We start from the raw sequence: 17,618 nt of genomic DNA on the forward strand, positions 1-17,618 counted from the left end.
GTGCTGGTTAGGGTGCATTGACCCGAACAGGCGCCGGAGTGTGGTGACTAGAGGATTTTCACAGTAACTTCATTGCGGTATTAATGTAAGCCTACTTGTGACACTAATCAATAAACTTTAAAACCTTAGATCACATAAATAGGAGCGTGGCACAGGAGCAGACCATCTGTTTGTCCGAATGTTATTTGAGGGATAAATACTGGCCAGGGGTCCCAAGGGGGAGGTCTCCTGCTGCCAGACCTGTCCCTGGGATCCTCCCTGTGGGAGGATAGACAGGGCTTGGTTTGACGGTTCATATTGGATTTGTGTGTGGCTCGTACCCCACAAAGAGAGCACAGGGTCCCCTCTGCGGTTAATCTGCCCTGAAGACTGTACCACCTTTCAATAAATGTCACAAACCCATCTTGCCCACATCTTGTGCGGCTGTGGATCCTCCCCAGCCATGACCATGAAATGATTCAAGTGTCCACTAGATGGAGCCTGAGAGCAGCATGATTTTATCCATTTAATTCTTATAAAAATACTTTGAACAAATTATTTATTATTCGAGGGATTGCGAAAGAAGCAGAAATCTTATACTTGTTCAGAGTGTTTGGAAACTTATTTTTAAGACAGATCTGGACAACAGTGGATTATAAGGGCAGCCTAGTTAAAATTATGTCAAAATAAACTGGAGTGGCTTGGTGGCACAGTGGTTAGCACTGCTGCCTCACAGCGCCAGGGACCCGGGTTCAATTCCCAGCTTGGGTCACTGTCTGTGTGAAGTCTGCACATTCTCCCCATGTCTGCGTGGGTTTCCTCCGGGTGCTCCGGTTTCCTCCCACAGTCCAAAGATGTGTGGGTTAGGTGGATTGGCCATGCTAAATTGACCCTAGTGTCAGGGGATTAGCAGGGTAAATATGTGAAGTTATGGGAATAGGGCCTGGGTGGGATTATGGTCGATACGGACTCAATAGCTGCAGGGCCTCCTTCTGCACTGTAGGGATTCTAAAAAAACTCTCCATTTTTAAGATGTGTTCATTTATGGGCTGTGGATGTCACTGGCTGGACAGGTACAGCACGGGGTTAGATACAGAGTAAAGCTCCCTCTACACTGTCCCCCATCAAACACTCCCAGGACAGGTACAGCACGGGGTTCGATACAGAGTAAAGCTCCCTCTACACTGTCCCCATCAAACACTCCCAGGACAGGTACAGCACAGGGTTAGATACAGAGTAAAGCTCCCTCTACACTGTCCCCATCAAACACTCCCAGGACAGGTACAGCACGGGGTTAGATACAGAGTAAAGCTCCCTCTACACTGTCCCCATCAAACACTCCCAGGACAGGTACAGCACGGGGTTAGATACAGAGTAAAGCTCCCTCTACACTGTCCCCATCAAACACTCCCAGGACAGGTACAGCACGGGGTTAGATACAGAGTAAAGCTCCCTCTACACTGTCCCCATCAAACACTCCCAGGACAGGTACAGCACAGGATTAGATACAGAGTAAAGCTCCCTCTATACTGTCCCCATCAAACACCCCAAGGACAGGTACAGCACGGGGTTAGATACAGAGTAAAGCTCCCTCTATATTGTCCGCATCAAACACTCCCAGGACAGGTACAGCACAGGATTAGATACAGAGTAAAGCTCCCTCTACACTGTCCCCATCAAACACTCCCAGGACAGGTACAGCACGGGGTTAGATACAGAGTAAAGCTCCCTCTACACTGTCCCCATCAAACACTCCCAGGACAGGTACAGCACAGGATTAGATACAGAGTAAAGCTCCCTCTATACTGTCCCCATCAAACACCCCAAGGACAGGTACAGCACGGGGTTAGATACAGAGTAAAGCTCCCTCTATATTGTCCGCATCAAACACTCCCAGGACAGGTACAGCACAGGATTAGATACAGAGTAAAGCTCCCTCTATACTGTCCCCATCAAACACTCCCAGGACAGGGACAGCACGGGGTTAGATACAGAGTAAAGCTCCCTCTACACTGTCCGCATCAAACACTCCCAGGACAGGTACAGCACAGGATTAGATACAGAGTAAAGCTCCCTCTACACTGTCCCCATCAAACACTCCCAGGACAGGGACAGCACGGGGTTAGATACAGAGTAAAGCTCCCTCTATACTGTCCGCCATCAAACACGTGAAGATTGAAGAACTGTCACAGTGCTAACCCATACCCTCCACCAGTGCAGACACACACACCTCAGTGGGGCCTAGTTCTACAGTAGCCTTGGTATCAAAATCTAGTGAGCCCATCACACTCTAGGAGCCACATCAGGTGGAGGCAGGGACACCCCAGGCTGCCGGCACTCAGAGGATACTGGAGGCCAGGAATCTGATCAGTCTCACTCAGGTGACGAGCCTCAGTCACGCCCTCAGTCGCCGGAATTCCAAAGGTGATGGAGGGAAAATCAGGAAGGGATATCCGGTAAACTCCTTGGATTGAAAGGCTGCATAGAGGAGTCTGTCCACCTCATGTCTGAGGTGACTGTGACAAAACTCCAATGCAATGAGGTATCACAGCCAGGGTAGCGGCTGATGTGGGGACCTTGATTAGGAAGGTTCAGAAGCTCGGCACGGTGACACAGTGGTTAGCACTGCCGCCTCACAGCTCAGGGGACTGGGTTCGATTCCTGGCTTGGGTCACTGTCTGTACGGAGGCTGCACGTTCTCCCCATGTCTGCGTGGGTTTCCTCCGGGCGGCACGGTGACACAGTGGTTAGCACTGCCGCCTCACAGCTCAGGGGCCTGGGTTCGATTCCTGGCTTGGGTCACTGTCTGTACGGAGGCTGCACATTCTCCCCGTGTCTGCGTGGGTTTCCTCCAGGTGCTCCGATTTCCTTCCACAGTCTGAAAGACGTGCTGGTTAGGGTGCATTGGCCGTGCTAAATTCTCCCTCAGTGTACCCGAACAGGCGCCGGAGTGTGGCATCTAGGGGATTTTCACAGTAACTTCATTGCAGTATTAATGTAAGCCTACTTGTGACTAATAAATAAACTTTAACTTTATCTTTAAGCTTTGATTGCACAGCTTGGGCACAGGTGTTAGGAACTTTCAGATAGAATCCACCTCTGTAAATAAACTCTTTGCACCCTCTCTATGGCTCCTTGTTCTGATCAGATGTCTTCCTGTCATTACTGTTTAGACAATTGGATTCCTGATCCACAGAAAGGCTGTGTTGCAAGTGGTGATGTTCCCGTGTATTCGAATGGCCTCCTTCTGTCTGCAACCATTCTATTAGTCTTTCATTGGAAGGGCACAGCCCATCCAGGTTACCTTGTACCATCCTGGTTGTGAGTCAACCTGTCCCAAAACAAACTCTTAACTGCAAGACCCTGAGACCTCCAACATTCCCGGGGAAACTAAGGATCAGGAATAAATTCTGCCTTTGGCCTGGCTCCCACATTCCGAGAATGGATGTTTTTTTAGAAAGTGTGTCCGCAGCATCTGTTTTTTTTATCCGGTTTGGAGTGAGGGAATGCGGCACAGAGCCGGAGATTAAAGAGCAGCAAAGATCCCTAACTCCCATTGGTCGATTCGTCAGCCGAAAGCGGACACTAACCTGCTTGATGATTGGCTGCAGTCTCGCCATGGCGATGACCGTGACCCAGACGGACATGAGTGACCCCAGGAAGTCGCAGAACTGCAGCACATCGTACTCCATGATGCAGAACACCACAATCCCAGGCTGATCACAGGCATGGTAAAACTGCGGGGTAACAACAAGCAAGCGTCACTACACAGGGACCGAGGCAGTGGCACAGGCAGGCGGGGTGTGGGGAGGTCACGGAGAAAGAGTACGAGGAAGAGAGGGGGGGCAGAGAGGGTGGAGGATGTTTCCCCTTGTGGGGGAATCCAGAACTGGGCGGGTGGGGGGGGTATAGTTTCAAAATAAGAAGTCTTCCATTTCATCCTGAGATAAAGGGGAGTTTCCTCTCTCAGAGAGGGGTCAGCCTTTGGACAGAGCGGGGGCTATTCAAGGCTGAGCTCGACAGACTTTTCCTGTACAAGGGAGCCGGGAGTTGCAAGCAGTAGAGTTGAAGCCACAATCAGATCGGCCATATTGAATGACAGAATAGACTCGATGGGCTGAATGGCCTAGTGCTGCTCCTACTTCTGACCATCACTCGTGAGGAAGAGGGAAGGGTTATCTGGGGCGGGGCGGGGGGGGGGGGGGGGGGATGTGGAGGGGGGGAGGAAAGGGGCAGCTAGAGGGAAGGATGAGAGTGCGAGGGTGTGGGGAGGGAGAGACAGAGGGCAGGATTCGCGAGGTTGTGGGGAGGGAGAGACAGAGGGCAGGATTCTACGGCCTCGCTCACTCGGAAGTCAATGGACCCTCCCTTTGGCTGCCTCGTGTCCGATTCCCGTGGCAGGCAGGGCGGTAAAATTCCAGCCAGAGAGAGGGAAGTTATTGGACAGGTTTAGACTGACAGAGAAGTTATAGGGTATGTGTTTAGAAAGGAAAGCAAAGGATGGAGAGTGCGAGAGACAGGCAGATATCAATCCATATTCACATGGGAGGAACGATAGGAATCGGAACTGGAAGGAAGGGATTGGGGACTGATCAAGCAGGTCAGGGGTGGGAGGTTGAGTGTCAGGAGGTCGAGGATCATGGATGGACAGAGAGTCAGGGGTTTTGAGGTGAGGGAGCAAGGGTCAGAGATAGAGATCGAGGGTCAGAGGCAGGGTCAAGGGTCAGGGAGGAGGGTGAGGGGACGGAGGGAGGGGTTGAGGGTCAGAGAGAGAGGTCGAATGTTCTGCAGGTCAGGGGTCAGGGTTCTCCAGGAATTGAGCAGGTTGTGGTGAGTTACACGGTGTTTGGCTATGGTTTCTGAGCGCGTTGAGAGGGGGGCAATGTTCAGAGGGTGCCTGAGGCAGGAGTCAGGCCTCGCCTCTGCATTGTGTGTGGAGACTTTGTTTGTACAATAATCAGGGGCGGGGGGCGTAGGCAGCCCCTCCCCTCCCCTCAGGCCAAAGGTCAAACTGTACACCGATGGTCACTCAGTGGTTTCTGGGTGGACAAAGGGCAGCACTGACCGTCGAGAAAAACATGGTGAAGATGTAGACAGAGGCCTCCAGGAGATACTCGCTGCGTATCGCTATGGCAACGGGCGGAACGAACATGAGGTTGCTGAGGCACAGCAGGAGGGTGGAGAGGAGCTGGAAGCCGTATGAGTAAGCCTCCAGGTTATCGGTACAGCCCCATCCATTCCAACCTGTAACGAGAGGAAACAAGAGGTCATTCGGCCTATTGTACCCATGCTAGCTCTTTGAAAGAGCTATCCAATCAGCATCGCTTCTCCCCACTCTTACCTCAAAGCGCTGGCCACTGATGTTCATTTTTTCAGTATTTTATGACTGAATCTCCTGGTACTGCCCTTTGCGCTCACCCCGAAACCGGAAAATCCCGCCCAAGGTCAACGGACTTTTCCGTGGTCCGCCCCTCGCCCGCTCCAATTCCCGTGGTGGGATCTCAACAACTCGCTGCATTGAAGAATTCCTGCTCACTGCCCTTCTCCACCCCACTTCCCCTTGTTAAACCCTGTTACATCCCGAACTTATCCCACTTCTGATGAAAGGTGACTGATCTGAGACGTTAACTCTGTTTCTCTCTCCACAGATGCTGCCTGACCTGCTGGGCTTTTCCAGAGTTTTCTATTTGTCTCACAGATTTCCTGCTCTGCAGTATTTTGAGTTTGGATCCTGTCTGCCTCAGTCCTGATCAAAGACCCGACCTGGTTCTCCAGAGACGGACTCCCAGAGCTGCCCCTTGACCTACCTGCTTTACACTCACAGGCAGCGTACAAGTAGTTGTTGGTGCGCAGAAGTTTGCACTGCCCGTACGTGCCGCACTCGTTAATGCACGGTGTCAGGTACGTCCTCAGGTACACCTCCGCTGTCACATTCGTACACACATCATACCTGTGAAAACCAGAGAACAGTCCCATCACAGAGGCCACTGGGTCACACCGCAGACACAGACATAATGAGCCGAATGGCCTCCTTCTGCACTGTAACCATTCTATCAAGAGTGGCACAGTGGTTAGCACTGCTGCCTCACAGCGCCAGAGATCCAGGTTCAATTCCTGGCTTGGGGGCCATTTGAGAGTCAACCACATTGCTGGGGCTCTGGAGTCGCATGTAGACCAGACCAGGTAAGGATGGCAGATTTCCTTCCCTAAAGGACATTAGTGAACATCTCTACTGAACTATAACACTACATTCTGCACTGCTTCCTTTCCTTCTCTATGAACGGTATGCTTTGTCTGCATAGCACGCAAGAAGCAATACTTTTAATTGTATACTAATACATGTAACAGTAATAAATCAAATCAAATCAAATCAAACCATTACATCCTATCACATTACCTGACTATCGGTAAATGGCTGTCTGTGGGAGCTTGCTGTGCACAAATTGACTGCGTCTCCAGCAGTGACCATACTTCAAGATGTCCTCCATTGGCCGTGATGCTCTCTGGGACATCTTGATGTTGCTGCCCCCTGCTGGGACCGGCGAGCGAGTGATTACTGGCGGAAGTTTGGCCGTTTATTGAGCAATCTCAGCATTGCTAATTTGGGTTGGGACTTTCAGCGGGACAGACATGAGCTCAAATCCTCCCAACATCCTTTTGATTTTGTGTTTCTTGTAAATCAGTGCCTGATCCAGATTAAACTGCTTGGGTTTAACCAGAATCCCTCTGATAAACAGGCTTGCAATTACTTTCAAATCAAATTGTATTTAATAATAATCCCCAGTGTCAGGCTCCAGTTTATTCCGCCTTATATGTCGTCATTAGCGAGATATGGATGGGTACAAATCAAATTCTCCATAACTGGGAGACAAACCATCTCCACAGGAGATAAACCAGAGCAGGAAAGAGAGAGAGATTCTGGTGTCTGCTCGCATCCAGAGGGTTCAGAATGGTCATTGGCTGGACAACAGTGATGCAGAGTGATGCCAACAGGTGGGTTCAATTTTTTTTATTCGTTCGTTGGACATGGGCGTCGCTGGCTGACCAGCATTTATTGCCCATCCCTAGTTGCCCTTGGAGGGCAGTTGAGAGTCAACCACATTGCTGTGTCTCTGGAGTCACATGTAGGCCAGACCAGGTAAGGACGGCAGATTTCCTTCCCTGAAGGACATTAGTGAACCAGGTGGGGTTTTCCAACAATCGACAATGGTTTCATGGTCATCTGTAGATTCTTAATTCCAGATTTTTTTTATTGAATTCAAATTCCACCATCTGCCGTGGCGGGATTCGAACCCGGGTCCCCCAGAACATTTGCTGAGGTTCTAGATTAATATTCTAGCGATAATACCACTAGGCCATCGCTTTAAACTTTAAAACTTTCCCAAGCTTCAGGTAACCTCGTGGGAGGATAAAGCTAAAGGGAAGTCTAAAACCAGAGGGCATAGGTTTAAGGTGAGAGGGGAGAGATACAAAAGTGTCCAGAGGGGCAATTGTTTCACACAGAGGGTGGAGAGTGTCTGGAACAAGCTGCCAGAGGTAGTAGTAGAGGTGGGTACAATTTTGTCTTTTAAAAAGCATTTCGACAGTTACATGGGTACGATGGGTATAGAGGGATGTGGGCCAAACGCGAGCAATTGGTATTAGCTTCGGGGTTTTAAAAAAAATGGAGGCATGGACAAGTTGGGCCGAAGGGCCTGTTTCCATGCTGTAAACCTCTGTGACTCTATGACTCTAAATTCCCCTATGAACGCTCCCCCTCATACAATCCAAACCCCCCACCCACACGACCCTCTGCCCCACCCCCCTCCCCCACTCCCGGTGTGAAGAATCTGCTCCCCATTGCCCGGGAGCTGTGACCTGCTCTGAAGCCCTCTCTGATCCACAGATCCAGGGATATCAATTAGACCGGCTAACCGGGTAACATCCTGGGCTCACGAAGGAACGCGGATTCCCAAAGCTTCCCAACCAAAATTCCACACCCCCTGTCTCCCCCTCCAATGCAGCTGGTAAAATCCACCATGTCAACTGCTCAGAGTTAGTCTCTGCACTGAGAGATGTACAGCTCCACTCCCCCCCTCCCACGGCCCCCCCGCTGAGAGAGAATGATGTTTCTGCAGTACACTAAACGATATCAGCCTTCGTCAGAACAACTGATTAAGAGACGGCAGAAAAGAAAAAAAGAGGCTGTTTTCTCTCAAAGCGACTTGCGGATAGACCAGCCCGGATTAAACAGCACATTGCAAGATGTTTATAATCCCAGCATGGCAGAGAATCAGAGGGTGAAGTCAGTCCACAAATAAAAACACACCCAGAATACACACAGCTTAATTTTACTTCTCTCTTTAACATTGTGAGGGGGTCGATCGGGTTGTTGTTATGTCTGAGGAGACCAGATTTCAAAGTGATCCATATAAGATAGTCACGATAAATCCAATCGGGAATTCTGGAGAAACTTCTTTATCCAGGGAGTGGAGAGAATGTGGGACTCACTCCCACAGGGAGTGGGCAGAATGTGGGACTCACTCCCACAGGGAGTGGGCAAAATGTGGGACTCACTCCCACAGGGAGTGGGCAGAATGTGGGACTCACTCCCACAGGGAGCGGGGAGAATGTGGGACTCACTCCCAAGGGGATTGGGGAGAATGTGGGACTCGCTCCCACAGGGAGCGGATAGAATGTGGGACTCACTCCCACAGGGAGTGGGCAGAATGTGGGACTCACTCCCACAGGGAGCGGGGAGAATGTGGGACTCACTCCCACAGGGAGCGGGGAGAATGTGGGACTCACTCCCAAGGGGATTGGGGAGAATGTGGGACTCGCTCCCACAGGGAGCGGATAGAATGTGGGACTCACTCCCACAGGGAGTGGGCAGAATGTGGGACTCACTCCCACAGGGAGCGGGGAGAATGTGGGACTCACTCCCACAGGGAGTGGGCAGAATGTGGGACTCACTCCCACAGGGAGCGGGGAGAATGTGGGACTCGCTCCCACAGGGAGTTGGGAGAATGTGGGACTCACTCCCACAGGGAGTGGGCAGAATGTGGGACTCACTCCCACAGGGAGCGGGGAGAATGTGGGACTCACTCCCACAGGGAGCGGGGAGAATGTGGGACTCACTCCCAAGGGGATTGGGGAGAATGTGGGACTCGCTCCCACAGGGAGTTGGGAGAATGTGGGACTCACTCCCGGGGACTGGGGAAAATGGTGGGATTCACTCCCATGGTGAGTGGGGAGAATGTGGGACTCGCTCCCATGGGGATGGGCAGAATGTGGGACTCACCTCCCACAGGGAGTGGGCAGAATGTGGGACTCACTCCCACAGGGAGCGGGGAGAATGTGGGACTCACTCCCAAGGGGATTGGGGAGAATGTGGGACTCGCTCCCACAGGGAGCAGGTAGAATGTGGGACTCACTCCCAAGGGGATTGGGGAGAATGTGGGACTCGCTCCCACAGGGAGTTGGGAGAATGTGGGACTCACTCCCGGGGACTGGGGAAAATGGTGGGATTCACTCCCATGGTGAGTGGGGAGAATGTGGGACTCGCTCCCATGGGGATGGGCAGAATGTGGGACTCACTCCCACAGGGAGTTGGGAGAATGTGGGACTCACTCCCGGGGACTGGGGAAAATGGTGGGATTCACTCCCATGGTGAGTGGGGAGAATGTGGGACTCGCTCCCATGGGGATGGGCAGAATGTGGGACTCACTCCCACAGGGAGCGGGGAGAATGTGGGACTCACTCCCAAGGGGATTGGGGAGAATGTGGGACTCGCTCCCACAGGGAGCAGGTAGAATGTGGGACTCACTCCCAAGGGGATTGGGGAGAATGTGGGACTCGCTCCCACAGGGAGTTGGGAGAATGTGGGACTCACTCCCACAGGGAGCGGGGAGAATGTGGGACTCACTCCCACAGGGAGCGGGGAGAATGTGGGACTCACTCCCAAGGGGATTGGGGAGAATGTGGGACTCGCTCCCACAGGGAGTTGGGAGAATGTGGGACTCACTCCCGGGGACTGGGGAAAATGGTGGGATTCACTCCCATGGTGAGTGGGGAGAATGTGGGACTCGCTCCCATGGGGATGGGGAGAATGTGGGACTCACTCCCACAGGGAGTTGGGAGAATGTGGGGCTCGCTCCCACAGGGAGCGAGGAGAGTGTGGAACCCACTCCCACAGGGAGTGGGGAGAGTGTGGAACTCATTCCCATGGGGAGAGGGGAGAAAATGGGACTCACTCCCAGAGGAAGTGGGGAGAATGTGGGACTCGCTCCCATGAGGTGTGTTTGAGGTGGATCGTGTCGATGCATTTGAGGGAAAGTTGGATAAAGACATTGGATTAGGAATTGTCAAAAGGGTGCAATGTAGAGGGATGGCAGGAGGCCGATTGGAACTGAAACACTAATATCGATCAATTGGGCCCAATGGAACAATTGGTGTTGTAAGTTCAATGTAATTCAGAGAAACAAGAGCCTCAATATGCAAGGACATTCCCCACCACAGAATTCACGATCTGAAAATCAAATTATCCAATTCTATGAACTGAAAACTCTCCCATTGAAACCTGGAACCTTACCCATAGTCAACCGAGCAGAGGGAACGGAGAGTGATGTACCAATTTCCTGTCTGTGGGTAAGGGATGCGTAATCTGGTTACATTTGAGGTGGAGTTGACCAACAAGAGAAACCCTGCGGAAGTTTCTGGAACAGAAGAGAAGGTGGAATTATGTCAGTGAGTTGAACGCCCTTTCTTTCTCCCCCAGACTGTCGAGATGTTTTGACAATACCGTCCACTCTTTACAAAGACGCGCAGGGGTGAAATGCCCTCCGTGTGGGCTGACAATGGTATCCACACCATTCGCCAACATCCTGCAGAGCTGAGGCGCCGCCATCTTGGGCCAGCCTTTGGTCAGAATGAGTTCTGCCAGGGATATTCCCAGTGGAGTCTCAGAGTGGGATTTTCTGGCCCCTCCCCCCCTCCCTGCTGTGGGATCCCCATGACAGGATGGGCAAGCCACCAGATGATCCCGGCGGCCAATGGCGAGTCACCTTCGCCATTGGAAAACTCTTGGTAGAAGGGGGTCTGGAGAATCCCACCCTCTGTATTTGTGTCTCTATTATTGGGCTGCAGGCATTCCACTGAGTGCCGTGAAGGACAGGACAGAGATATGGAGAGGTGCAGAGAGGGAATTCTGGAATTGAGGATGGCAATGACTGTGTTAACCAGGATGGTAATGAATCTGTTCGCCGGGATGGTAATGAATGTGTTACATGGGACTGTAATGAGTTTGTTAGCCAGGACTGTAATGGGATTCTTAGCTGGGACAGTAATGAGTCTGTTAGCTGGGACGGTAATGAGTGTGTTAGCTCGGACTGTAATGCGTGTGTTAGCAGGGACGGTAATGTGTGTTAACCGGGACTGTAATAAGTGTGTAAGCTGGGATGGTAATGAGTTTGTTAGCTGGGATGTAATGAGTTTGTTCACTGGGATGGTAATGTGTGTGTTAGCTGGGACGGTAATGAGTGTGTTAGCTGGGACTGTAATGAGTGTGTTAGCTGGGACGGTAATGAGTGTGTTAGCTGGGACTGTAATGAGTGTGTTAGCTGGGACTGTAATGAGTGTGTTAGCTGGGACTGTAATGCGTGTGTTAGCTGGGAGTGTAATGAGTGTGTTAGCTGGGACCATAATGAGTGTGTTAGCTGGGACTGTAATGCGTGTGTTAGCTGGGACTGTAATGAGTGTGTTAGCTGGGACTGTAATGCGTGTGTTAGCTGGGACTGTAATGAGTGTGTTAGCTGGGACCATAATGAGTGTGTTGGCTGGAACTGTAATGAGTGTGTTAGCTGGGACTGTAATGAGTGTGTTAGCTGGGACTGTAATGAGTGTGTTAGCTGGGACTTTAATGAGTGTGTTGGCTGGGACTGTAATGAGTGTGTTAGCTGGAACTGTAATGAGTGTGTTAGCTGGGACTGTAATGAGTGTGTTGGCTGGAACTGTAATGAGTGTGTTAGCTGGGACTGTAATGAGTGTGTTAGCTGGGACTGTAATGAGTGTGTTAGCTGGGACTGTAATGAGTGTGTTAGCTGGGACCGTAATGAGTGTGTTAGCTGGGACTGTAACGAGTGTGTTAGCTGGGACTGTAATGAGTGTGTTAGCTGGGACTGTAATGAGTGTGTTAGCTGGGACCGTAATGAGTGTGTTAGCTGGGACTGTAACGAGTGTGTTAGCTGGGACTGTAATGAGTGTGTTAGCTGGGACTGTAATGAGTGTGTTAGCTGGGACCGTAATGAGTGTGGGGATTTCTACTGTCGCCTCTTTGTAAATCACCTGATTCGCAGCTGATGGAAGTGTTGTCCGATGATGTCAGAGGCATTCCATGATTGAGGCAGCCAATCACAGTCACGTTTTCTCCTTTCACCGAGGACTGTGTCGAGAGTCAGAGAGAAGGTTGTCAGCTTAATGATCCAAAGAAAGATACTTCATAATAAGGAGTGTGGCTTTGCCACCTCACTCCTATCAATTAACTCTGCACTTCCTCTCCAACCCACTCACCAGCCTGACGTGGAAATATATCACCGTTCCTTCACTGTCGCTGGATCAAAATCCTGGAACACCCTCCCTAACAGCACTGTGGGTGTACCTGCACCCTCAAGGACTGCAGCGGGTTCATGGAGGCAGCTCACCCACCACCTTCTCATGGGCAGTTAGGGATGGGCAATAAACGCTATTCTAGCCAGTGACACCCACATCCTAGGAATTATTATTGAATTAGCCTGGACTTCGATACTACAAGTCCAGTGATAATACCTTGCCACTCCCCCAGCTCTCCGCTGGGTCTCAGGTGTTCCTTGCTTTTCTCCCATTTAAAAATTCCTGGTTGGTTTAAAATTCATGACGGAACATTGAAATCCATCTGTCACAGTTCCAAATTCTCACTGAATCTATCTACGTCTCTTCCGCTTACTGTACCATAATCTATGTATCACCAGCAAGCTTGTACGTCTGGCTTTTTACTATGTTAGGTGTTTCATAAATATCGTTAATAGTTGAGACCTCGGCACAGATCCTTGCAGGACAAGACTAGCCAATTCCTGGGTTTCTCAGTGTGAAGGGAGATATTTGTTAGGAGGGACAGGCAGAGAGAATGTAAAATAATGGATACATTTCTACAGTGGCGGAGAGATAGAATCATAGAATCCTACAGTGCAGAAAGACGCCATTTGGCTCATCAAGTCTGCACCAACCACAATCCCACCCAGGCCATATCCCCATAAATCTCTACATTTACCCTAGCTAGTCCCCCTGATACTAAGGGGCAATTTAGCATTGGACAATCAACCTAACCTGCACATCTTTGGAGTGTGGGAGGAAACCCACACAGACACAGGGAGAACATGCAGACTCCACACAGACAGTGACCCAAGCCAGGAATCGAACCCGGGTCCCTGGCGCCATGAGGCATCAGTGCTAACCACAGTGCCACCGTGCCGCCCACTCTGATCTGGCAGTCTATGTCGAGGGTGGCAGGACAGGTTGAGAAAGAAGCTTACTGAGCCCAGGATGTTACAAATAAAGGACCAGAAAGAGAATGCGAGGGACAATGGTGTACAGACTGGATCAGTCGCAACGGCAATATTGGGTGCAATTTAGAGGAGGTGTAACCACGGTCACACCCACTGCTTGGTGAGCCTCGCACCACCTCCTTTCGGAGGGGGGGGCGGCCACATTAAGAGCCGATCAGGCACTTAACTGGGCAGTGGCCTGACTTCCTTCAGGATCAAGAAGCCAGCCTACAGCAGGGAGGCGATGGCCTAGTGGTATTATCGCTAGACTTAATCCAGAAACTCAGCTAATGTCCTGGGGACCCGGGTTCGAATCCTGCTAACGGCAGATGGTGGAATTTGAATTCAATAAAAAAATATCTGGAGTTAAGACCATAAGACCATAAGACATAGGAGCGGAAGTAAGGCCATTCGGCCCATCGAGTCCACTCCACCATTCAATCATGGTTGATTTCAACTCCATTTACCCGCTCTCTCCCCATAGCCCTTAATTCCTCGAGAAATCAAGAATTTATCAATTTCTGTCTTGAAGACGCTCAACGTCTCGGCCTCCACAGCCCTCTGTGGCAATGAATTCCACAGACCCACCACTCTCTGGCTGAAGAAATTTCTCCTCATCTCTGTTCTAAAGTGACTCCCTTTTATTCTAAGGCTGTGCCCCCGCGTCCTAGTCTCCCCTGTTAATGGAAACAACTTCCCTACGTCCATCCTATCTAAGCCGTTCATTACCTTGTAAGTTTCTATCAGATCTCCCCTCAACCTCCTAAACTCCAATGAATATAATCCCACGATCCTCAGACGTTCATCGTATGTCAGGCCTACCATTCCTGGGATCATCCGTGTGAATCTCCGCTGGACCCGCTCCAGTGCCAGTATGTCCTTCCTGAGGTGTGGGGCCCAAAATTGCTCACAGTACTCCAAATGGGGCCTAACCAGTGCTTTATAAAGCCTCAGAAGTACATCCCTGCTTTTGTATTCCAAGCCTCTTGAGATAAATGACAACATTACATTTGCTTTCTTAATTACGGACTCAACCTGCAAGTTTACCTTTAGAGAATCCTGGACTAGGACTCCCAAGTCCCTTTGCACTTTAGCATTATGAATTTTGTCACCGTTTAGAAAATAGTCCATGCCTCTATTCTTTTTTCCAAAGTGTACGACCTCGCACTTGCCCACGTTGAATTTCATCAGCCACTTCTTGGACCACTCTCCTAAACTGTCTAAATCTTTCTGCAGCCTCCCCACCTCCTCAATACTACCTGCCCCTCCACCTATCTTTGTATCATCGGCAAACTTGGCCAGAATGCTCCCAGTCCCGTCATCTAGATCGTTAATATATAAAGAGAACAGCTGTGGCCCCAACACTGAACCCTGCGGGACACCACTTGTCACCGGTTGCCATTCTGAGAAAGAACCTTTTATCCCAACTCTCTGCCTTCTGTCTGACAGCCAATCGTCAATCCATGTTAGTACCTTGCCTCGAATACCATGGGCCCTTATTTTACTCAGCAGTCTCCCGTGAGGCACCTTGTCAAAGGCCTTTTGGAAGTCAAGATAGATAACATCCATTGGCTCTCCTTGGTCTAACCTATTTGTTATCTCTTCAAAGAACTCTAACAGGTTTGTCAGGCACGACCTCCCCTTACTAAATCCATGCTGACTTGTCTTAATCCGACCCTGCACTTCCAAGAATTTAGAAATCTCATCCTTAACGATGGATTCTAGAATTTTGCCAACAACTGAGGTTAGGCTAATTGGCCTATAATTTTAAGAATCTACTGATGACCATGAAACCATTGTTGGAATTTGATCTGATTTATTATTGTCACATGTATTAGTATACAGTAAAACATATTGTTTCTTGCGCTCTCTACAGACAAAGCATACCGCTTTGGTTGAGGAAATCTGCCGTCCTTACCTGGTCTGGCCTACATGTGATTCCAGAGCCACAGCAATGTGGCTGACTCTCAACTGCCCTCAGACAACTAGGGATGGGTAATAAATGCTGGTCCAGCCAGTGACGCCCGTGTCCCATGAATGGATTTAAAAAAGTCCCATCCAGCCAATGAGAGGCCAGCAGAGCAGAGGCTGCTGTTGGCAATGCCCACGCCCAGTGCCTAGGAGTGTCAGGGGGCTCAGGCCAGGGGGAGGGGTTGTGGAGGCAATGGGGGTCATGGAGATGGGTAGGATGGGGTGGGGTTGGGGGGGGGGAGGGTGGATCAGCAGCAAGGACAACGATATGGCTCCCAGCGTCCCCTTCCCAATGCCAGGTAGTGTCTGGTTTCCACGCTTGGCTTCACAGTGGGGCTTTTACCCACCGCTGGGTGAATACCAATGGAGGAAGAATGAGACTCGTGGATGGGTATTAATTCCCCACTTCATGGGTTTTTGGTGGTGGGGAGACCATCCACTATCCTTACCGCCAAGGACTGAATTGGGGCAGACGCAGGAGCAGCAGCGTCCTCACCCAGCACCCACACACCCACTAAATGCCTCAGCACCCCATCATAAATCTCACCATAGAAAGGGCACGATATCCAGCCCATTGTGTCCAACTCTGGGTACCACACTTCAGCAAAGATGTCATAGAGTCATAGAGGTTTACAGCATGGAAACAGGCCCTTCAGCCCAACTTGTCCATGCTGCCCCTTTTTTTTAAACCCTGAAGCTAGTCCCAATTGCCCGCATTTGGCCCATATCCCTCTATACCCATCTTACCCATGTAACTGTCTAAATGCTTTTTAAAAGACAAAATTGTACCTCTACTACTACCTCTGGCAGCTTGTTCCAGACACTCACCACCCTCTGTGCCTCCAATGTGAAGCATTGGAGAGAGTGCAGGAAAGATTCATGAGACAGAGACGAGAGACTTGAGTTGTCCAGATTGATTGGAAATCTGGGGCTGTCCTCCTTAGAGGGGAGAAGATTAGGAGGTGATTTAATCGAGGTGTCCAAAGTCATGAGGGTTTTGGACAGAGTGAATCGGGAGAAACTGTTCCCATTAGTGGAAGGATCGAGAAGCAGAAGCAAACGTAGCAATAGCAACACGAGAAATACCTTTTATACACAGCGAGTGGTTAGGATCTGGAACGCACTGTCTGAGAGTGTGGTGGAGACAGATTCACACAGCGAGTGGTTAGGATCTGGAATGTACTGTCTGTGAGTGTGGTGGAGACAGATTCACACAGCGAGTGGTTAGGATCTGGAACGCACTGTCTGAGAGTGTGGTGGAGACAGATTCACACAGCGAGTGGTTAGGATCTGGAATGTACTGTCAGAGTGTGGTGGAGACAGATTCACACAGTGAGTGGTTAGGATCTGGAATGTACTGTCAGAGTGTGGTGGAGACAGATTCATACAGCGAGTGGTTAGGATCTGGAATGCACTGTCTGAGAGTGTGGTGGAGACAGATTCACACAGCGAGTGGTTAGGATCTGGAATGCACTGTCTGAGAGTGTGGTGGAGACAGATTCACACAGCGAGTGGTTAGGATCTGGAATGCACTGTCTGAGAGTGTGGTGGAGACAGATTCACACAGCGAGTGGTTAGGATCTGGAATGCACTGTCTGAGAGTGTGGTGGACACAGATTCACACAGTGAGTGGTTAGGATCTGGAATGCACTGTCTGAGAGTGTGGTGGAGACAGATTCACACAGAGAGTGGTTAGGATCTGGAATGCACTGAGAGTGTGGTGGAGACAGATTCACACAGCGAGTGGTTAGGATCTGGAATGCACTGTCTGAGAGTGTGGTGGAGACAGATTCACACAGCGAGTGGTTAGGATCTGGAATGTACTGTCTGAGAGTGTGGTGGAGACAGATTCACACAGCGAGTGGTTAGGGTCTGGAATGTACTGTCTGAGAGTGTGGTGGGGACAGATTCACACAGCGAGTGGTTAGGGTCTGGAATGCACTGTCTGAGAGTGTGGTGGAGACAGATTCACACAGCGAGTGGTTAGGGACTGGAATGTACTGTCTGAGAGTGTGGTGGGGACAGATTCACACAGCGAGTGGTTAGGATCTGGAATGTACTGTCTGAGAGTGTGGTGGAGACAGATTCACACAGCGAGTGGTTAGGATCTGG

At 50.5% G+C, this 17,618-nt stretch overlaps 2 protein-coding genes across 2 annotated transcripts in view; one reads left to right on the forward strand and one right to left on the reverse strand.

Moving 5' to 3' along the window:
- The window catches only part of LOC144495190 (uncharacterized), a 984,403-nt gene that overhangs the window by 425,453 nt on the left and 541,332 nt on the right, over positions 1-17,618 (forward strand). The gene's annotated exons all lie outside the window — the stretch shown is intronic.
- tmem8b (transmembrane protein 8B) overlaps positions 1-17,618 on the reverse strand; it is a 171,320-nt gene that overhangs the window by 4,153 nt on the left and 149,549 nt on the right. Inside the window, exons 8-12 of the mRNA XM_078215294.1 lie at positions 12,301-12,397; positions 10,550-10,673; positions 5,787-5,929; positions 5,045-5,223; positions 3,570-3,716 (exon numbers count right to left, since the gene is read on the reverse strand). Of these exons, the coding sequence (XP_078071420.1) occupies positions 3,570-3,716; positions 5,045-5,223; positions 5,787-5,929; positions 10,550-10,673; positions 12,301-12,397 (690 nt within the window). The remainder of the gene's footprint in view (positions 1-3,569; positions 3,717-5,044; positions 5,224-5,786; positions 5,930-10,549; positions 10,674-12,300; positions 12,398-17,618) is intronic.

The sequence above is a fragment of the Mustelus asterias genome, chromosome 6 (assembly GCF_964213995.1).
Source record: "Mustelus asterias chromosome 6, sMusAst1.hap1.1, whole genome shotgun sequence".
Classification (NCBI taxonomy): Eukaryota; Metazoa; Chordata; class Chondrichthyes; order Carcharhiniformes; family Triakidae; genus Mustelus; species Mustelus asterias.